The sequence below is a fragment of the Bubalus bubalis genome, chromosome 5, assembly GCF_019923935.1.
Source record: "Bubalus bubalis isolate 160015118507 breed Murrah chromosome 5, NDDB_SH_1, whole genome shotgun sequence".
In the NCBI taxonomy this organism is placed as follows: Eukaryota; Metazoa; Chordata; class Mammalia; order Artiodactyla; family Bovidae; genus Bubalus; species Bubalus bubalis.
Window position 1 is genome coordinate 52,995,118 of NC_059161.1, and position 23,581 is coordinate 53,018,698.

The following is a 23,581-nucleotide window of genomic DNA, read 5'->3' on the forward strand; positions in this document are numbered from 1 at the left end:
GCCTGTCACAGTGCTTACAGAAATGTATTGCAACTGTTAGGTTGTACGGTGCTTGGAGGCAGGGCTTACATTAGTTCTAAGGAGGTTTTAGAACTTACCTCAGTTGATGTCTGGCCCTGGAAATTTTTAATAGGCTCTCAGAAGGTGTTTGTTTAAGCAAAAGGCTAAAGGAAGGTCGAGGGACAATATGACATGATGGTTAAGAGAATATCTGAAGTCAGATAGCCAGGACTCCACCACTTAACTAACTGTGCAACCTTGGGTAAATTCTTAATCTCACCTTGCCTCCGTTTCTTCATTTGTAAAATGAGGATTATAACAGGACTTAAATCACAGAGATGTTATGAAGATTTAATTGAGTAATGATGGGTAAAGCTTTGAAAACAGTGCCTGGCACATTGTAAGTGTTAACTGTTATTAGAGCTATCACATTTTACTATTTAAAAAGTCAACCAGTCAAACAACGGACTAAACGGAATTGTATAAACCCAAATTCTTACAGGAATAATTTACATCCTTAAATTTTTAAAGTAGGTTTGGGTAATAGTTCTTTAATTTGGGGGTACTGTAGCTGTTCTTACTGTCTGTGGGACTAACTCCTACTAGGGAAAGACCTGTCTCTAAGTATTAGCTTACTCATTTTCTGCTGCCTCTACATCTATTCTTTGGTCTACCAAAGTCTTAAAACTAAATTGCAGTTGGAATGTATAAGGCAAGAATTTAGATTCTTCTCCCAGGACAGAAATAAGCTCTCTTTAGATAGTTATTTTAGCAAAGTCTCTGCATTCCTTCATTCATTCCTTTATCTATTCATTCATCCCAGATGTATTTATCAAGTACCAGCTAGGGGTAAGGGAGGATGTTAAACTCTGGAGATTTAGGTGAGGATAACAATTAACGATTTTGTTCTCATGGAACTCATTGGTTAGAGAAAGAGATAGGCAATTACATTCTAATTAGTTCTACGGATAGGAAAACCCCATAGTCCTATGACAATACAAAGACATTTAACCTGGAAAGAATGTGATTTAAGCTAGAGAAGAGCACCAGGAGAGGAAGCATAAGCTGAATCTTGAAGGATGGTCAGGAGTGAGCCAAGGGAAGGGACCTATATGAATAAAGGAAGAGACAAGAGAGACCATTCTGCACTGGCCAAAGTATGAGGTGAGGGGCTCAAATTTCTGACATGGATGGAGGCTTGAATGATAGTATCAGTATTGAGGTAGGGGACACCAGGGGAGGCGGCATCAGGGTAGTACATAGCCTGCAGTAAAGGAAGACTGGAAATGGTTTTGCAAACGGTTTTTCATGTTGAGAATGAAGTACCCAGAGTAATATGAGACAGATTTAGAAGTCAAGCCAAGGTCTAACTCTAGCATTCAGGCTCTTTCTGCCAAACTGCCAGTCTGTCTTTGAACAGTAGATATAAGATCTGGTCCTTTTTAATACAATGGTAGCTTACATTTACTGGGCACTTATCATGTGTCAGAAACCGTTGTAAACACTTTACACAAGTTAGTGCCATTAATTCTCACCATAGTCCTATGAAGTAGGTACAATTACTACCTTTTCATTAGAGATGAGGAAACCGAAACACAGAGGGGTCACTTGCTACAGGTCTCATAGCTCATAAATGGAAGGGTTGGGCTTTGAACTTGGGCAGAGCCTGTGTTTGTAACCTCTGTATTCAACTGCTTCTCAGGTTGTTAGGGAAGGAAAGTGAGAAAAGAAAGGACTGGAGGTTCTACTGCCTGTGTGAAGGAAAGTAGGAGTAAAATGAGTGTGAAGCATCATCAAAGAGTAGCCCCAAAGAGGGAAAAGAAGAAGAACTGCACACTGGGTACAGCCCTGAGAAATTCTGGATAAGTAGATGGAGCTGTTGGTGGATGTGGAGATAGCTACTTAGTGAAAAGATTGCTTTACCAGATGTTTAAAAAGTTGGAGGGCAGAAGTGTATTGGATTAACATGAATGATGATACCAAGAAGGGTCTAGGCTGAGGAGCAGGAAACTTGGATTAAAGAAAAGTAATGATGAGTGTCTAGAAAATTTTTTTTAAAAGATTTCTGAATTTGTGATTTATCTAAAAAATATATATGGGGACTTCCTTGGTGGTCCAGTGGTTAAGACTCCATGCTGGCAATCTAGAGGGTGCAGGTTAAATCTCTGGTTGGGGAACTAAGATCCTACATGCCACATGGCATGGCCAAAAGATAAAAGGAAAAAAATATATGTGTATACAAATGTATATATACATAAAGACAGAGATTTACATATATGTATATGTGTTGTATGCTGGGCTTACGTGCATGTGTGTATCTCTATGTATAAAGTTTGTATTCCAAATTTCTTCTTCACTGTTGTAAATAAAGTTGTACCTTTGAGTTTGTTTTATTTCCTATAGTGCTATGAATAGGGAGAGAGAAACCGGCGCTACCAAGGAAGAGAAAAAAGAAAAGCATCATCATCTTTGGAAAGGAATTGAGAGGAGTTAGCAAGGAGGTAGGGTAATGGAGTTGAGCTCACCACTTCATTTAGTCACAACTGTTAGTGAATCAGTTACTGAAGCACTTTCCTTTGTGACCTGGACTAGAGAAGCACGCACAAACTAAAATTCAAAGGGCTGGAGAGGGATGAGGGGTCAAAGTGTTCATGCCTGCCAGTCCTGGAGGAAAATGAGCAATTTCAAGGCTCTTAAAAGGCCAAACACATGAGTAAAGGCATCAAGACCTTATCATTTCAATTGTTCCAAATCTATAATTATTTAGACATTTGCAAGTAAAAAATGGAATTGTTAATAAAGTTTTTAGTTAACATCATAGAAATGTCTAATGATGTTTATAAAACAACACTTTTGCTCACGATACCATTTATAAAAATTTTTAAAATAATTTTACCTGAAAATAATTCTCAAGTTCTTTCGAAAGAATCTGATAGAAAAGCGCCCGTTCAGCTTCTTCAAGTAAGCGATCATGAAACACTCGAGTGGCTTCATGAACAAAGAACAGAGCAGCCATCTCTTTGGAGTTAACAACAAACTTGTCAGCTTGCAGCAAACCTCGAAGAAGCTATTAGGGATTTAAAAACAACAATTAAAAAACCATTATCAGGTAGATTGCAAAGTAAAGCTTCATTTTTTTTTTTTTTTGCAGGTTTATGTTTCCATAAAAATAGAGCAATAATCCCAGGCAAGGATTGTCAATTCCTACACGTGATAATCTGAACTTCTGATGAGATGGACAAGTTATAAATCAGAGAAAACTTGTATAGTGTCACCCTTAGAGGGACAGGTCTCAAAAACTCCTCACAGGATTGCTGGAGATAAGTGATGCTTCTTAATGTTCTAAGATTGCCAATTTGGGTTAAAAAATTTATAACCCATTTCAAATATATGTACTATTTTGGGCTAAAGTCTCATAGCAAGGAGATAAAAAGCAAACCCCAAAGAATTTTTTTTAAACATTTTAATCCAGAAAATTATTTGACTAAATTAGCACCGTTGGCAACATTCTCTGGTGTAAAAACAAGGCTTGTGAAAATTCAGCATGTTTATGAGATGCAATAAACTCTCAGAAAAAAGCAAAACCAAAATCTATGTTATAGCCTCGTCACTTCTTTCCCTGATGAGAATCTTAGCCAGTATGTCTCCTTATGGGGACAGACTCCTCCCTCATGTTCTCTGCTTTAGCTCCTCTTTGAAGTACCTAGATGCACAATTCTTGAATTTTTATACAGATGCTAAAACCCCCACCAAATAGAATAATTTTCTACTGATGACAAGGAGAACACAGGCCCCAGACCTATTGGAGCCTAAGGATTGATAATGCTAACACCTGTGACGTGGCCTGGTTACCTCACCATCAACCAATCACAGCATTGTGCACGAGCTGATCGTAGACCCTACTACTCCCTCCCTCACTTGGTCCTTAAAAGTCCTTGGCTGAAACCCTCTGGGGAGTTGGAGCTGCTTGAGCACTAGTTGTCTCAGATTTCTTGTGTGGCGCCTTACAATAAACACTGAACTTTCATTCACCACAACCTGGTGTCAGTAGATTGGCTTTACTTTTTAACAGTCTTACAGGTCTCATCATTGAATTCTCTGCATGGGATTACTTTAATGATGCTTTTTAACTGGCTTACAGGATAAGCTGCTAACAGCAAAACTAATCAACTTGAATTGCTCTGTTTTTCCCCTTCTAACAATTAAGTGTTGACAGTATCAATGAGTAGGGAAATGGAGAGAGAGAGAAAGTCAGTTCTGTAAAATTGCATTTTCTCAAGTTGAAGTTTAAAGTTAAGTTAGAGAATGAAATTTTAAAACAAACCTTAAATATATCTCGAAGATTAAACATGTAGTGACATTTCATTGGAGTTGGTAACATAGTCTGACATACTTGATAGTATACGGCTAGACAGCAAGATATTATTTGATCCTTAGTTTTCTGAACTTCTGGTGCAAAGTTATTGATAGAGAAATACAATCCCAAATGAACCTTTAAAGAGAAATTTTATAATTTAGTTTGCCAAAACTTTTAAGAACAGACTGTTTTTAGTTAATCCCTACTAGAAAGGAGATGTATATGCTATGATGGAACATCAATTTTGTTTAAAATGTTAGTAATCAGAACTCATTTTAAACAGATGCCAGACTAGTACAAAGACATTCTGGATATTGAGAACTAAGGAAAATTTCAATTGGTTCTAGTTTGGTGAAAGATTTAGAGGCCTGTGTTTTGTGTTTTCTGGGGACAACTGATGCTCCACTTGTGTGTATAATACTAGTAAACTGAAAATTCTTCCATATCCTTGTTGCCCAGGAGATGTTACTAGAAGAAATATAAAGTAATAGAACTATTATCGCAGTTAAGATTGGTATATGTATATATTCTATACCAGGTTTTTTGAAGTGTAGATTATTGATCACCTGTAGAATTACTAAGTACTTTTTGAAAAATAGATTTTAAAAAATAATCGTTAAATTTTATGTTATAAAAAAGAAAAAGACAATATTGTAAAGTTAAAAAAGAAAATAAAAAAAAGAAAAAGACATAATTAGTTTTGAAGTATTTAGTAAACTTGCATATATTTTTCTAATCAAACTAGCTTTCAAATTGAGGCATTTTTCTAATAAGATATTTCAGAATTTCTTCTCTCAATTTTTTATTCTACAAGGAAATAACAAAACAAATACTAGCAAAAATCCAAGTGTACTTGTTGCCAATGCAGATTCCTGAGCTCCATCTCAGATATACTGGATTAGAATCTCTGAGAAAAAAGACTTGGGATTTGTTTTAAACATTCATTAAACATGCCCCACCTGTATTTCTTATGCACAATAACTTACATTTTTGATATTTAGAGACAAATTATAATAGTAAGCCAGAAAATACAGAGGGAAAAAAATCCATCCCCTTAAGAGAATTTTCTCTTAATATTAGTGGTTTTAATTTCTCATATTTTCCCTTATACTATAGAATTAAATTTGTTTTTTACTAGAAAATAAATTAGATGTATTACCTGGAAAATAGTTTTCATGGCAGTTTGTGGGAGATGAGGCAATACCAGAATGGAAAAATGTTTGAGCAGACGTGGGCTAATATACCTCCTGCTAACTGGAGAGACACAAGCTGCAACTAGCGAGAGATCCTGGATATTCTGTGGGAAGAGTAAAAAGGAGGAGTAACTGAATGTATCTGTAGAAAGTGAAACATACATACCTATTTCCCAGCCCCCAAAGGACAAAAGGTTTTTAATGTTCAGGCACGTTCGGGGCTCTGAGAAGCTTCGGGGCTCTGAGGAGCTCTGGTTCTTTATGTCTCGATGCAGAAAGAATTTAACAAGAGGCAAAGTGATAAGAGTGATTTATTAGAATAGGATGCTTGTGAGGTTAATAAGCAGGTGGGCAGGAGGATGCCTCACCCAGAACTTAGTAGGCTATAGTTTTACAATCAAGGGAAAAGTGGGGAGTGGGAAAAGACCACATTCTTCCTCATTCTTGAGTAGATGTCAAACTACCATCGTCAGTTCCTCCTCCACATCAGGTGTGGGAGTTTTCTTGTCCTTACATGGTGAAAATGGGACTGTCTGCTGATTTGCACTATTCAAATCAGCAGAAAGGTGGTCTATGCTAAAAATGGTAAATCATATGAGGTTTTGGTATAATGTCACCTTGTCTTTATATTTTTGTTATTAGTGTGCACAGAGAAACATGTCTTCGCAATCAACAACTTATTGTTTTGTTTTGGGGCATGTCTCACACTTATGTTACATGGCTTTGTGGTTAAGCAAACCTGCTTTCTTGAATGATCACTAACTTTCAAGGGTCTCCCATACTTTTTCCTTTATTAATACTTATGATCCCTTAGTGGGATTAACTATTAATCACCTTATCACTTTACTTTATCCTTATCAATGACAATATTAGTCTGTCTTCTTAGAAGTTGTTGCTGTTGTTCGGTTGTTAAGTGGTGTCTGACGCTGTAAAACCCCAAGGACTGCGGCACACCAGGCTTTCCTGTCCTTCACTATATCCCGGAGTTTGCTCAAACTCATGTCCATTGAATCGATGATGCCATCCAACCATCTCATCCTCTGTTGTCCCTTTCTCCTATTGCCCTCAATGTTTCCCAGCATCAAGGTGTTTCCCAATGAGATGGCTCTTCACATCAGGTGGCCGAAGTATTGGAGCTTTAGCAACACTCCTACCAATGAATATTCAGGACCAATTTCCTTTAGTATTGACTGGTTTGATCTCCTTGCTGTCCAAGGGACTCTCAAGAGTCTTCTCCAACACCACAATTCGAAAGCGTCAATTCTTCGGAGCTCAGCCTTCTTTATAGTCCAACTCTCATGTACATACATGACTACTGGAAAAACTATAGCTTTGACTATACAGACTCTTGTCAGCAAAATGATGTCTCTTCTTTTTAATACGCTGTCTAGGTTTGTCATAGCTTTTCTTCCAAGGAGCAAGTGCCTTTAAATTTCATGGCTTCAGTCACCATCTGCAGTGATTTTGGAGTTCAAGAAAGTAAAATCTGTCACTGTTTCCACTTTTTCCCAATCTCTGCCATGAAGTAATGGGACCAGCTGCCATGATCTAACTTTTTGAATGTGGAATTTTAAGCCAGATTTTTCACTCTCTTCTTTCACCATCATCAAGAGGCTCTTCAGTGCCTCTTCACTTTCTGCCATTAGAGTGGTATCATCTGCGTATCTGAGGTTGTTTATATTTCTCCAGGCAATCTTGATTCCAGCTTGTGAAACTGTAATGCCAGAATACAGTCCAGCATTTTGCATGATGTACTCTGCATATAAGAAGTAACCCATTCTAAATATAATTCCAAGACATGTTACTTCTAGGAGGCCTTCTAAATGTCATCTGGAAATAGCCCCCCACCCTTTTTTTTTTCCTCTTAAAAACCAGTCATTAGAAAATAAAGAATATGTTACTGAGGCTAGTGAAAAGGATTCTGGTAATAAGTGAGAAATGAGGAGAAAAGCCTGGTGAATGTGTCTGTAGAGAAGATAGGATTAGCTGGGTGAGAAGAAGTTTGACTGCTTACATAGTATTTTGACATATTACAACATGGCATTGTAAAGCTGGAATCATAATGAAATAATACAGTTTATGCATGATGGGGCATTTTCAGGTTTTTTTTTTTTTTCCTGCATATGTTCATGCCCAAGGCCTTAGAAATACCATTAAGAGGCTACCTCATTATTTTCATGTCACTTCAAGAAAATTCTTTAGGTTGTGCATTTCACACCCATTTCTTGCCTTCTTTTTATCCCAGTCTCCTGGATTCTTCCTGGGGGGCTGCATCCCCATTCTTCTCTCTGCCTTGGGTTGATGGTTGATTTAGACAGTTTGAGTGGTATCTGAGTTGATGTCACTCACCAGCAAATGTATGTCAGCCAGGATCCTAGGACCAAGTTTATCTGAGACATGAAACAACTATCTAATTTTACAGGTGAGGAAACAAGGCCCAGGAAGTTGAAATGATAAGGTTGGTTCTAGAAACCAGGGTTTCCAGAGAAGGAACCAAATAAGGAGAAAAGTACATTTACTTTTTAAAACATTAAACCCTTCTGATTGAGTTCAATGAACCAAAAATAATTACATAAAAATATCTCTTTGGAATTTTTTTGACCTTGTATGTAAGGTCTGAAAATCCTTTATGTTCTTGAAAATAAAGATGTGAAATAGTCTTACATAGAGATTAAGAATGTATTTCTTAAGCCACATTTTCACTAACTTTTCTTATATGCAATAGTTGCTGAGGCACTGAAAAATTTGAAGAACTATTAATGTGTTTAACAATAGTGAGCATTTTTTTGACTCAGAAACCAAACCTATAGGACACACTTGCAATTTTTATTAAGATTTAATCCTACTAAAAGTAGAATTTCTGTGAACCCATAGACTTGTGCTGAATTGCAAGATGTAATTACAATTGTTAAATTAAGATCTCAACTTTATGTCCATCTGACTAGATTTTCTAAATATCTTGCTTAACTCACTCAACATTGTTAGAAATATTTAACTTATTGTTACGTAACAACATTTAGCATAAAGAAAATCTTAGTATGAACTGTACCTTCCATGTAATTTTTTCAGTATCATAAATTCCTCCCATATCTAATAATTGTCTGATTAACTCCAGGGCTGGCTGTGCTCCATACATATCTGATTCTGGCATATTCAGATCATCAATAAAAATTACAATCTTAAAGAAGACAAAAGGTTTTAAAAACATATATTAAACTCGATTTATGAATTAGGAATATTAAATACGCTATGCTAAGAATATACTAAGAAGGAAATTATATGTAATGATGTGTAGTTTTCTATTAAAAAGCAGATGGCCAAATTCTATTTTGAAGATATGATTTTAGAAAACAGTAATCTCTCAAAATAGTGGAAACTACTCATTTTCTATTGTTGTTGTTGTTAAGTTGCTTTAGTCGTGTCTGACTCTGTGCGATTCCATAGAGGGCAGCCCACCAGGCTCCCCTGTCCCTGGGATTCTCCAGACAAGAACACTGGAGTGGGTTGCTATTTCCTTCTCCAATGCATGAAAGTGAAAAGCGAAAGTGAAGTGGCTCAGTCATGTCCGACTCTTCGTGACCCCATGGACTGCAGCCTATCAGGCTCCTCCATCCATGGGATTTTCCAGGCAAGAGTACTGGAGTGGGGTGCCATCGCCTTCTTCGACTCTTTCTCTATAAACTTCCAATAATTACATCTAATTATAGTTAGAAATGTATTTGATGGTGGACAAAGTAATCTTATCAAGGCTATTACACAGGAACGTGGATATTATTCATGCAGCATTTACCTATTGCATGCCTGCTATTGGCAATGCACTGTTTTAGGTATTTCATTATTTATTTAACATGTGTCCTGATTTAGGAATAAAATTGTTATCTGGAACTAGACTTTTGAAATTCTGCTGCAAATGCTGTTGTCAGGGGCAACCAGCAGAAAAGTCAGGTACATTTCCAGTTTTTAAACCTGTGTTACTTTCTACCTTTGAAACTATCATGCATTTAAGTGTACTGATTGTATTAATTATCTCTTCATGAATTAGCCCTTTAGATTGCATTTATTTTTGTAAAACAAGTAAAGATTAAAAAAATACAGACAGCCATTTATTTTGAATTATCTAATTACATAATTTGTAACTATCATATCAATATCATCTTTTTTGGGTAAGATACTCTGTTTGCCCTGTATCACAAACTGGGTAATTATAGGTAAACCAATTTGACCAAAATTTCACCTACGTGAATTTTTCATTTCTGCGATTAGGTTGACCAATTATTATTCTTTTCAAAATCCTTAAGACATACCCAATTAAGTAAAGACTCATAAAGTTTATTTAAATCTTCAGTTAAAATTAAGGAAGGGAAATCTGATTCAAACCCTTGAAAGCTCTCTAAATTGATGGGCACAGGGGTTAAACTCAGGGGTTCTTAAGGGCCTCCATGTGATTTTCTTACTAATCAATCCTGAATCTTGACCTTCAGCTTATTTTAGGAAATGACTGGAATCACTGATTGTAAATTTCAGTTGTGACAGAGAGTTTGTTTCAACAAGTGGACAGTTAGTAATGCACCAAGAAGACTGAAGATAAAAATAAGGAACGCCCAGTACCACTTCAAGAAAGAAGGAATTGTCCAGGTTATTACAAAGCTATTCTCTTAGTACCTCTCCTTGATGTTGTGGCTATCACAAAGTTCTCTCCCTTTCTTTTGGAAAAAAATGTGCTGACATATACAGTAAAAGGTCACTGACATCTAACTCATTTTCTGGCCTTATCTATTCACATTTAATTCAGATTCCAGTAGCTTCTTTGGGCCTTAATAATTCTGAATCAGTACAATTCTTCATGTTGTAAATGGAGTTATATTGATCTGGAAACCAAAGTTTCCATTATAAAGTGAATTTTCTAGTACTGTTCAGGAGTGTAGTTACACTTGTCTTTCCCATGCTGCTGCTGCTGCTGCTAAGTCACTTCAGTCTTTCCCATATATTAGTATAAATTAAAATTAGTCACTATCACTTGAGTAGTATAAGCATATTAGTCAACAGGTATGGGAGATGTTTTACCCTATTGTTTTTTGGTGCTCCAAGAGAATCTTTAGTTCTTCTTACTAACTTCTTAAGAATCATCTCCTTAGTTTTGGCAGCTGACGTATTGATGTTAAAATTTATTGCAGAGACTATAATTCCTTTATTACTATTTTTAAATGAACTTTCATCAGTTTTAACTTCTGCCTTTTTAGTAATCTTATCTATGATGCCACATATAGAAAAAGGTCAAGTTAGAATACTTTCAGAATATTTGTGCTTTACTAAGTTATTAAAAATATAAAAATCACATAATTTTACTCTACTATTGTCATTTTCAAGAAATTACTCTGAGGACATTTCAGTGAGAGAAAGAATACCAACTATAAAATGTTTCCAAGTGTTTCCTTACTTTTGTGTGGTTAAGAGTGTTTCTTTGCAGCCATAGTCAAATGGAACAGTATGAAACTCATGTGTGCTCAGTCGCTCAGTGTGTTCGACCCTTTGCAGCCCCATGGACTGTAGCCTGCCAGGTTCCTTTGTCCATGGGATTTCTCAGGCAAGAATACTGGAGTGAGTTGCCATTTCCTACTCTAAGGAATCTTCCTGCCCCAGGGATCGAGCCTGCATCTCCTACATTGGCGGGCAGATTCTTTACTACTGAGCCACCTGGGAAATCCATGAAAACTCACATAACCCTCTTTTTATTTATGCACAATGCACACATGTAACTTTCTCTGCTTTTAAAATATTTAGATTTCCAACATACTATATTTATAACAAAATTATACATGAAACGCTGAAAGCAGCATGTAGGCACTGAAATTAGGACACATTCCTTGAATGAGCATCATCTCGGAGGATTATTTGGGATGGATGATTATTTTGGTAAAAACAAAACCAAACAACTCTTCTGGCAGGAATTTGGGGGCCAGACCCCCTTTCCCATTCTATAGCTATCTCTGGACCACCCATCTTTTCCTCTTCAGAACAGAGCTGTTGCTCCCCACACTACTAAATCAGATTTTTAAGGCTGAGGCTCCTGAAGCTCGATTTGAGAACTGCTATAGAATCACAACTTTTCTACTGCAGTATTTCTAAAAGCATTAAAGAGCAGGATAGATAGATATTGCTTTCAGTTATTTCTAGACTTAGTCTGTTTCCATTGATGAGCCAGGATACTGGCTTTCTGGTAAGCAGTTTTAGTACCCCTCTACCGTAAGCATTCTTTCTAGCTTTCGAGTAGGGTAGAAGAGTTTGAGATGATAGAGGATGTTTCTCAGATTTTAAATTTTAAACTAACAATTGAAAATTTTATTCTGAGATATTTGACAGTATGAAATGACATGCATATGATTGAGATAGGAAGGTTTTAAAACTACTGTAATACATACCTAGACCTCCAGTTGCTGTCTTATGAGTTTCAGAAAGCAAGATGCTGATATTCTGTTTGAAGCTATTGGAATAAAATATTTTAAGGATTCAAAATTAGCTTATTTACCATAGTAGCCAATTGAACAAAATATAATGGAAGTATCAGGGTTTGGCTGATTTTACTCTTATTGCCTACTAGGAAACAACTATACACTTTTTCCTGTTCACACTTTGAAAGATAAAATTAGTTACCATTAGAATTGATATTCAAATTTAACAAAACATGGGCTTACTCTTAAACAACAAACTGAACAAATTCTTAAAATGCCAGGCTATAGGATATTTTCTACGGATGGTAAGCTATTAACTGTCTTGTCCCTTTATAAAATGCATTTTGCCTTATGGCTCACTCAACAAAAGGCCCATTCACCTTTATTTTGTCTTCAGGGGTTTCTTTTTTTTGCATTATCTTTCTTTATGGTCACTTCAGTTTAAACACTGAACATATAGTAATATCAATTTTTTCAGACTCCATTATTTTTGATTATCATAATTCAGATAAGGAAAGATTCTTATTGTATTAAATGCTTCAAAAATTATTTCTCTGCTTTTTTAAGCCCTTATTTAGGTGTAGAAGGATACTATTAATATTCCAAAATCATCAGTGTGAGAAGTAGATGATGGTGGACTAAAAGTGACATTGAATAAAAAGAAGCAGAGGAATTCAGATGTATTTTGAAGACAGCACAGACTTGACTAATAGAAGACTGGCTATGCAGCAGAGGAAAATGGGGACACGGGTTGGGAGGAATGAGACAGGTTATCAGGGATGGGCAGGTGAGGCGAAAAGGGGGAATTCAAAGATGATCTGTAGGTTTCAGGCTTGAATAACTGGGTCTCATTTATTTCAGCAAGACACACTGGAGGAAGAACTGATTTGGAAGAGAAATCAAGAGTTATACTTTGGCTATGTTAATGTAGAGATGTTCAGGAGGTATCCAAGTATACATGTGACACACAGGTCATTGGACATATAAGACTCATGATTAGAGGAAAGGTCCAATATGAATCTCTCCACAATTATAGTTTCTTATTCAATTCAAACAATGTTGGGCTTCTCTAATATTTTAACAGACTCAGAATCAACTTAAAACACTTACAATCTTTATTTGCACAATTTAGATTTCTTTTTCATTCCTTTTTTTCCCTCAGGAAGAGACATACAGAATGACGAAGTTCTTTGTAAAGAATACTTTTTATATTTGATAAGAAGGAAATTTATTTTTAATGCAAAAAACAAAAACTAAAACCCCAGATATATGATACATCGTATTTGTTATGTTTTAGTTGCAATTTTCCAGGAAGGAAAATAGCTTGTAATTGTACTTTGTTATATAGAACAAACTGAGATCTTAAATTTAGTTTTTTATTTAAAATAAATGTAAGAAATTTTCACTTAAAGAAATTAATCTAGTCGTTAATACTCTGGAAAAGTAGAGATTTTCTTCTCACTTCTCTTTTGAATAATTCTGCATTTTCACATAACAGGTTTACTTCTTTAAACTATGGTACATTTATACATTAAGGCAAACTATGTTTTTACCGGACAAATCAAATTTAGAGTTTAATGCATACAACCTTGATTTTTTAATTTCATTATATAATAGGACTTCTCCTAAAATTGATCCATATTTCACATCAAATGCTCCTGAGCCCTCTAACTTTTCAAGCATTTGATTAATGGCAGCGGTTTTTCCAACTCCAAAGTCTCCTAAGGGAAAAAATATGTTAGGTTAGATTTATATACAAGAAAATGAGTAGATTCTAACATATTAAAATGAAACAATAACATGTAATATTTGAGACTTGCATGAAAACTGTATTTTTGCTCTTCCATTTAATAAATGTGGTTAAGAATGGGTAGAAAAAGGTAGTATGTAAACCTCTCAAAATCATTTGAATTATTTACATCTTTTAAAAAAGAAAAGATTAGGAATTAATCATTATCTTTTATTACAGCACAGCAGAACTACTACATGAAATTATTTTCCCCTGAAATTTTTTGCCAATCCAATCTGGGAGACAAATCTGATGACTAGTGATTTACTGCAACAGAACAGAAAATTATGATCCTATAATTTACCAAATATTAAGTAAAACTAAGAATTTCCTTTGACCAAACTGAAGGCAAGGTATGGATTATCTGAGAGTTCCAGCTTCATTTTGCCTGAATACTTTGAATACAGAACTGGGAAAGTGATACTATTGCCTTTGGTGAAAGGCAATACAACTTAGAAAAGATAACTGAATGGGTTGAAATAAATGTGAAGAAAGAGTAGAATCTGTATTTGAATTTCTCCTTTGATAACGGTAAAGGGTTGAAATATTTTAACAATGGGTTGAGGAATTATGTGTACATTTTTTTTTTTAATCAGGCAGTTTCTTTTTATTTTTGACTTGCATGTAGTTATGTGTGTGCTGCTGCTGCTGCTGCTAAGTCGCTACAGTCGTGTCCAACTCTGTGCGACCCCATAGACGGCAGCCTACCAGGCTCCCCCATCCCTGGGATTCTCCAGGCAAGAATACTGGAGTGGGTTGCCGTTTCCTTCTCCAATGCATGAAAGTGAAAAGTGAAAGTGAAGTCACTCAGTCGTGTCCGACTCTTAGCGACCCCATGGACTGCAGCCTACCAGGCTCCTCCATCCGTGGGATTTTCCAGGCAAGAGTACTGGAGTGGGTTGCCATTGCCTTCTCCGAGTTATGTGTGTAAACTGAAGTAAATCAATCAATGATGCCAATGGCCCTCTAAGGACCTTAGCCCAGAGGCTATGTAGGTCATACTTATATTAATCCAATAGTTCTACTTCTGGAATTTGCCTTGAAGGTAATGAAAAGAGGAAAAAGATTTATAATGTTCTGTATTGGCAAACAGAGTTTCCCTGGTGGCTCAGCAATGAAGAATCCACCTGCAATGCAAGAGATGTGCGTTCGATCCCTGGGTAGGGAAGATCCCCTGGAGAAGGAAATGGCAACCCATTCCAATATTCTTGACTGGGAAATCCATGGACAGAGGAGCCTGGCAGACTACAGTATATGTGGTCGCAAAGAGTCAAACACAATTTAGAGACTAAACAGAAAAAACTGGCAAACCTGGGGAAATGGGCATTCATACACTGTTAGTAAGAATGTATATTGAAAGAGGTACTTAATCTTTTCAGGGCATATTTTTTCCCACTTGTAAAATAAAATGTTTGGACTACATAACGATTAAGCTCTTCCTAACTCTGAAATTATATTTAAATATTTTTAATACCTGTGAGAAGTACTGGGCAGGAATTCTTTAAAAGAAGGCTTACAAGAAAAGAAAGGCATGTTGTGTCTCTGGTAGCAATATAATTAATGCTCTCTCCACATTCTGTTATCTTCAAGAGGTTTTCACTGGATCCTTGAGGATCCGCTAGTATTGAAGTTCCTGTTAAAATTTTTTAAAGTTTTAAATGACCTACAAATAAATGTTAATTTCATCTTTTAGATACTAAATACTTTCTGGAAAAGTCTGTATATTATTAACCAATTTAAATATATACATATAAGCCACTATTTTTCCAAGTGCCTGGGCACCTCTGCTCAGAAAATTTCCCTTTCATTCATACTTTAGGCTGGTGAACTCACAACACACATTTCTAAGTCTGCCACATACAAACTCTGATTTTTCTACCACCAAACATACTCAAATGCCCTCATATGCAACATAAGTGTCTCCTCTACTTTCCCTCCAGTAAAAATGAAAGTAACTTTCCTGCCAAAGACTCCTGCAATCCTTTTTTTAAGAACACCACTTCTTTGGTAATCCTTCCCCCTCATCACTATCAGTCTCTCCTTTCTATTGGAATTTTCCATTGTATAAACATATATGTGCTAGTATCGCCAATCTTTTTAGTGATTTAACCATATGAAATTGATGTTTTTCTTAGTAAAAATCAGGTGAATATGGCCAATTTCATGTGAAATAAAATGCACACGCACACACATACACATGCCCCAAAGGAAACCAAATCTCTCTTGATCCCATAGCCTCCTATTACACAGCCAAAACTCTCAAAAGGGTTAAATACTACATAGCCTCACTTCCTCATCTTTCATTTTACTCCTTTTTAAATTAAAAATTAATACATTCACATGGTACACAATTCAAAACTATGGTATGCAAAGGTATGCATACATAGTCTCTTTCTCATACCTATGTCCTAGTTACCTAATTCCCAATATATGGAGACTGTTCTGCAATTTTTAAAAAGTGTAGTGTAATTTTAGAGATCCTTTTATAACCTTAAAGACTTTTTTCTGATTAGCATTGCATTTAATGAATGTATAATAAAATATTCATCAGTGGTCCAGTGATAGATATTTATGGTGTTTCCAATCTTTTGCTATTACAAATAAAGCTAAGTTTATGTCATTTTTGGACATATGTCCAAATAATTTCTTATAAGTAGAGTTGCTGGGTCACTATAAACTTAAATATGAGTTATAATTTCGATAGATATTGACAAATTGTCCTCTAATGTTTGAAAGTCTTTGAGGCCATGCCCCTTTGCCAAAAGTATCAAACTTTTTGATCCTCATCAATATTATAGGAGAAAAAAATGTATATCTAATTCTAGTTTATTTTGCATTTCTTTTGTTGTGAGTCAACTATATCTCAGAGCCATTTGTTTTTCTATGAACTATTTATTTATATTCTTTATCCATTTTTTTCATAGAAAATGGGCAACTGGTCTTTTATTTTGAACTGTAGAAGCTACTTATATATTAAAAAAATTAGCCTTTTGTAATACACGACTTAATGACTGAACAACAGGTTTGGTAAGCACATGATTTGCTTCCAAGATATAATAGGTAGCAGTTTTGCCAAGTGGTTAGCCATGGCATAACAGGGGTCATGAGCATTCAAGCAAGACTTCTACACTGAGTCTCTGCTCCCAACAACTGATTTTTAAGTTAGCGTCAGGTATCACGATTTTTTTCAAGTTACTGCCTTATTTATAGGAAAATCTGTATTAATTATGATACAAGGTCTGTCTGCTCTAGTAAGGATACAAATATAACAATGGTGTTTCAAAGGTGGAATTTTATTCTTCTCTTACAAAAAGTCCAGGGCTTATATGTAAGCACTACAGTATCAGGAACCCACACTTTGCTTCTTTCATCTTTTTTCCTGCCATTGTTAACATGCACTTCCCATATCTAGGTCCCAGATGGTTATTTTAGGTCCTGCCACCATATTTGCAACTCAAAAAACATTAATATTAATACATTCTTTTCTTTTTTAAATTGGAGGATAATTGCTTCACAATGTTGTCTTGATTTCTGCTGTAGAATGACACAAATCAGCCGTAAGTATATATATATATTCCCTCCCTCTTGAACCTCTCTCCCACTTCCCCCCATCTCACCCTTCTAGGTCGTCACTGGGAGCACTGGGCTGAGCTCCCTTTTACGCATGATAATGTACATGTTTCAAGGCTATTTTCTCAATTCATCCCACCCTCTCCTTGTGCCATTGTCCACTTCTGTTTACATTTCATTGTCTAGAACTGGGTTACATGGCCACATTTAGCTACAAGGAAGGTTTAATCGGAAAACCAATTGACCACATGAATACTTTATTCACAGAGAGACAGGAAAGCATGGAGATGATTGACAAGAAGCAGTTTACGCCACACAGGGTATTAACGTAAGAGGAATATGGAAAGAAAAGTAGGATCAACTTAGCATAATAGTCCCAAATTGTCTAATATTACTAATTAACTTTACCACCATCAAAGTCCTATTATTCCATCTTGTTATTGAAGAAGGAAACATAATATGTTTTCCTATATCCCCACTCAGGATTCACTGGAAATTGTTTTATTAATAAAAGTGAGTAAGTATTTATTGAATATTAACGAATGTTGAGCTTCAGAATACATCCTTGGTGACCACAGATTTGTTGTTGCAGTTGCTAAGTCATGTCCGACTGTTTGCAACCCCTGGGACTACAGCACACCAGGCTTCCCTGTCCTTCACTATCTCCTGGAGTTTGCTCAAACTCATGCCCATTGTATTAATGATGCCATCCAGCCATCTCATCCTCTGTTGCCCCCGTCTCCTCCTGGCCTTCAATCTTTCTCAGCATCAGAGTCTTTTCCAATGAGTTGGTTCTTCGCATCAGGTGGCCAAAGTATTGGAGCTTCACCTTCAGCAACAGTCTTTCCAATGAATATTCAGGGTTGATTTCCTTTAGTATTCACTGGTTTGATCTCCTTGTTGTGCAAGGGACTCTCAAGAGTCTTCTTCAGCACGACAGTTCAAAAGCATCAATTCTTGTGCCCAACCTTCTTTATGGTCTAACTCTCACATCCATACATGATTACTGGAAAACCCATAGCTTTGACTATATGGACCTTTGTTGGCAAAGTGATGTCTCTGCTTTTTAGTATGCTCTCTTGGTTTGTCATAGCTTTCCTTTCAAGGAGTAAGCGACTTTTAATTTCATGGCTGCAATCACCATCTGCAGTGATTTGGGAGCCCAAGAAAATAAAATCTGTCACTGTTTCCAATTTTTCCCCTTTTATTTGTCATGAAGTGGTGAGACTGGAAGCCATGATCTTAGTTTTTTGAATGTTGAGTTTTAAGCCAGCTTTTTCACTCTCCTCTTTCACCCTCATCAAGAGACTCTTTAGTTCCTCTTCACTTTCTGCCATTAGAATGGCATCATCTGCATATCTGAGATTGTTCATATTTCTCCTGGCAATGTTGATTCCAACTTGTGATTCATCCAGCCTGGCATTTTGCACGATGTACTCTGCATATAAGTTAAATAAGCAGAGTGACAATATACAGCCTTGATGTACTCCTTTGCCAATTTGGAACCAGTCGGTTGCTCCACGTCCAGTTCTAATTGTTGCTTCTTGACCTGAATACAGATTTCTCAGGAGGCAGGTAAGGTGGTCTGGTGGTAAGAGATTCCCATCTCTTTCAAAATTTTCCACAGTTTTTTGTGATCCACACAGTCAAAGGCTTTAGCATAGTCAATGAAGCAGAAGTACATGTTTTTCTGGAATTCGTTTGCTTTCGCTGAGATCCCGCAAATGTTGGCAATTTGATCTCTTGTTCCTCTGCTTTTTTAAAATCCAGCTTGTACAGCTGAAAGTTCTTGGTTCACACACTACTGAGGCCTGGATTGAAGTACTTGAGACTTATCTTGCTAGCATGTGAAATTAGTGCAGTTGTATGGGTTTGAACATTCTTTGGCATTGCCCTTCTTTGGGATTGGAATGAAAACTGACCTTTTCCAGTCTTGTGGCCATTGCTGAATTTCCAAAATTTGCTGACATATTGAGTGCAACACTTTAACAGCATCATCTTTTAGGATTTTAAATAGCTTAGCTGGAATTCTGTCACCTCCACTAGCTTTGTGTGTAGTAATGCTTCCTAAGGCCCACTTGACTTCATACTCCAGGATGTTTGGCTCTAGGTGAGTGACCACACCATCGTGGTTATCTGGATCATTAAGACCTTTTTTTTGGTATAGTTTTTCTGTATATTCTTGCCACTTCTTCACAATCTCTTCTGCTTCTGTGAGGTCCTTGATGTTTCTGTCCTTTCTTGTGCCCATCCTTGCATGAAATGTTCCCTTGGTATCTATAACTTTCTTGAAGAGATCTCTATTCTTTCCCATTATATCATTCCTGTTCTATTGTTTTCCTTTATTTCTTTGCATTGTTCACATAAGAAGGCCTTCTTGTCTCTCCTTGCTATTCTCTGGAAGTCTGCACTCAGCTAGGTACATCTTTTCCTTTTTCCCTTGTTTTTTGCTTCTCTTCTTTCCTCTGCTATTGTAAGGCCTCCTCAGACAAACACTTTGCTTTCTTGAATTTCTTTTTCTTTAGGATGGCTTTGGTCACCACCTCCTGTGCAATGTTATGAACCTCTGTTCATAGATCTTCAGGCACTCTGTCTACCTAATCTAATCCCTTGAATCTATTCATCTCCTCCACTGTATAAACGTAACGGATTTGATTTAGGTCATATATGAGTGACTTAGTGGTTTCCCCTACTTTCTTCAATTTAAGCCTGAATATGGAATGAGGAGTTCATAATCTGAGCCACAGTCAGCTCCAGGTCTTATTTTTGCTGACTGTATAGAGCTTCTCTATCTTTAGCTGCAAAGAATATAATCAGTATGATTATTGTCATCTCTCACATTGTTGAAAAGTGTTTGCTATGACCAGTGTGTTCCCTTCACAAAACTCTGTTAGCCTTTGCCCTGCTTCATTTTGAACTCCAAGGCCAAACTTGCCTGTTACTCCAGGTATCTCTTGACTTCCTATTTTTGCATTCCAATCCCCTATGATGAAAAGGACATCTATTTTTGGTGTTAGTTCTAGAAGGTCTTGAAGGAATGGTAAACCACTCCAGCATTCTTGCCTTGAGAACATCATAATCAGTATGAAAAGACTACAGATTAGGGGTACTCTTTTCAAACAAAAAATGCTTTAGGGAAAAAAACTTTAATCATAAAACGTAATTTTTGAAGTGTGATGCTCAAACAATCTTTTATACTATGGGTTACCATGGGAAAAATGATATCAATATCTTTAAATGTTATGAATTAATGATGTTAAATTAAATAGTCTTTTATTTTAGATTAAAATTGATGCATGATATGATTTAATTTATACATAATAAACTGATCCTATATCATATTTTAATACATAATTGTACCTATACTTTCATGTATATATATTTGTTGTTATTGTTGTTATTCAGGTGCTAAGTTATGTCCGAGTCTTTGCCACCTCATGGACTGCAGCATGCCAGGCTCCCCTTTCCTTCAATATCTCCTAGAATTTGCTCAGATTCATGTCCATTGAGTTAGTGAAACTATCTAATAATCTCATCCTCTGCTGCCCCCTTTTCCTTTTGCCTTCAATCTTCCCCAGCATCAAGGTCTTTTCCAATGAGTAGGCTCTTTGCATTAGATGGCCAAAGTATTGGAGCTCCAGCTTCAACATCTGTCCTTCCAGAGCAAAATTAAGAGTTTAAAAAGGGAGATGGTAAAGCTTCTCTGAAGGGAGAAGTCTTGGAACTTCTGTCCATTGTCTTCATGTACTTGGAGTGCACCCCTTGCCACCAAGATCTGCAGTGACCTCTCTGCAAGAACCAAATCAAGCTGCTCTTCATTCAACAGATTGGATCCAATTGCATATGGGTTTACAGTGCTCCTGACCCTGGAACTTGTTATCTTCCCACAGACCAGAGTAGCCTGGTCTGACACCAGGACTTCTGATTTGCATTATACAGTGGTGAATCAAAAGTGATACAGTGGTACTAAGATTACTGTTATGAGTTTGGGTTTGAAAACTTGGAGAGTTAAGAGTTTCTCCTAAACCCTTGCCTACAATTAGTGTAAGCTGGGGCCAGAGGAAGCAATGTCTTAGATTTGGAGAAAACACCTCTATAGTTTCCTGTAAGGGTGGAATGGTACACTAAGACACCGAGTTATGTGCATTGATAGTTCATTTTTTTTCATGCTGAAAACTAAGGATAAAAATGACCAATATTAGCATTACCATATGATACACAATTTGGGGTTTCAAATAACTGTAATACTGTGGTAAATATTGTACACTAGAATCTTGTTATTTCCAATGAAATTAATTTAGATTTAGAATTTTCTGGATGCTTCATGTTTCTGAGATTTTTAGTTGTTTTCTGTCAAAAACTCTTATAACTAAATTTTGAAACTCTCTATGAGAGAAACCTCATCTCAAAGTAATTAAATTCAATTTGCATTCATTGAATCTTTTATATTTGCAAGAAATCTACATGAAGCATATTAGTCCATATTAAGCTCCTGCCTCAATTTCAACTAAATTCTCGAAGTACAACAATTTTCTGTTATCTTTTTCTTCTATACACAGAAGAAAATTGAGAATAAAAATGATTTAGCACATATGCATATTTGTCCAACTATGATCATTTATTTTTAATTAGCAAGTTCCTTTACAATCGAGTTGCTACATATATGTTTTACTTGTTTCAGAAGAGGTCCTTTACCTTTTTTCCTTTCAATAATCATGCTAATTAAAATATTGAGCACTTCCACTAGCAAGATTTTTAGTTAACTAAAATTTAAAAATGTACAATGGTCTCAATCAAATACTAATATGTTAAACTTTCTCAGAAAGCAATATTCAAAGGTTATTTTTTAAAGACTATTTTGTAAACAGATCCAAATGAGTTCCTGAACAGACTTGGAATACATCAGTCCTCAAAGTTGCTGATATAACCACTTTTATATATAAAATAATATCAATAATTTATAGAAATTAGAGCATGACTCTTAAAATAATTCTTACCTCTTTGTACTAGTGTCTGAATATTAGGAAGTAATTCTGACCATGGTATAAATTCACATTGCTGTATATCCACAAAATACCCAAAAATAGAATGTTCACCATTTGGAAGGTTGATACCTACATTTGAAAATGATAAATAAATAAATAGTCTCATTCATGGAATATTTAACTAAGAATATGATCTCTATCTGAGAGGTGTGATTGTTTGATCAGAAATAATAATTCCTCATTAAAGGTATAATCAAACACATAAAACAGGCCTATCATTTTTCCTTCTAATCTTTAATTGTATAAAAGCAAAGCTTTATTATCTCTGACTTATTTTGGATCCAGAAAGTAAGATGAATCATTCATTATCTGATATTGTTTGAAATCTTACCCAGAAGTTCTGATTATTATCATGTACTGTATATTATTCAGTTCAGTTCAGTTCAGCCACTCAGTCATGTCCAACTCTTTGCAACTCCATGGATTGCAGCATGCCAGGCCTCCCTGTCCATCACCAACTTCCAGAGTTTACTCAAACACATGTCCATTGAGTTGGTGATGCCATCCACCATCATCCTCTGTCATTCCCTCCTGCCTTCAATCTTTCCCAGCATCACGGTCTTTTCAAATGAGTCGGTTCTTCGCAACAGGTGGCCAAAGTGTTGGAATTTCAGCTTCACCATCACTCCTTCCAATGAATATTCAGGACTGATTTCCTTTAGGATGGACTGGTTGGATCTCCTTGCAGTCCAAGGGACTCTCAAGAGTGTTCCCCAGCACACAATTTGAAAGGAACAATTCTTCGGTGCACAGCTTTCTTCACAGTCCAACTCTCACATCCATACATGACTACTGGAGAAACAATAGCTTTGACTAGACGGACCTTTGTTGGCAAAGTAATATCTCTACTTTTTAATATGCTGTCTAGGTTGGTCATAGCTTTTCTTCCAAGGAGCAAGCGTCTTTTAATTTCATGGCTGAAGTCACCATCTGCAGTGATTTTGCTGCTAAGTCGCTTCAGTCATGTCCGACTCTGTGCAACCCCAGAGACGGCAGCCCACCAGGCTCCCCCGTCCCTGGGACTCTCCAGGCAAGAACACTGGAGTGGGTTGCCATTTCCTTCTCCAATGTATGAAAGTGAAAAGTGAAAGTGAATTCACTCAGTCGTGTCCGACTCCTAGCGACCCCATGGACCGCAGCCCACCAGGCCCCTCTGTCCATGGGATTTTCCAGTCAAG

General features: G+C 36.4%; 1 protein-coding gene across 1 annotated transcript in view; it reads right to left on the reverse strand.

The window, feature by feature from the left end:
- Window positions 1-23,581, reverse strand: part of DNAH14 (dynein axonemal heavy chain 14) — a 403,042-nt gene that overhangs the window by 135,145 nt on the left and 244,316 nt on the right. The window contains exons 44-52 of the mRNA XM_044943112.2: window positions 22,356-22,472; window positions 15,263-15,421; window positions 13,588-13,720; window positions 11,970-12,031; window positions 10,615-10,799; window positions 8,600-8,728; window positions 5,517-5,654; window positions 4,325-4,492; window positions 2,897-3,067 (exon numbers count right to left, since the gene is read on the reverse strand). Coding sequence (XP_044799047.2) covers window positions 2,897-3,067; window positions 4,325-4,492; window positions 5,517-5,654; window positions 8,600-8,728; window positions 10,615-10,799; window positions 11,970-12,031; window positions 13,588-13,720; window positions 15,263-15,421; window positions 22,356-22,472 — 1,262 coding nt within the window. The remainder of the gene's footprint in view (window positions 1-2,896; window positions 3,068-4,324; window positions 4,493-5,516; window positions 5,655-8,599; window positions 8,729-10,614; window positions 10,800-11,969; window positions 12,032-13,587; window positions 13,721-15,262; window positions 15,422-22,355; window positions 22,473-23,581) is intronic.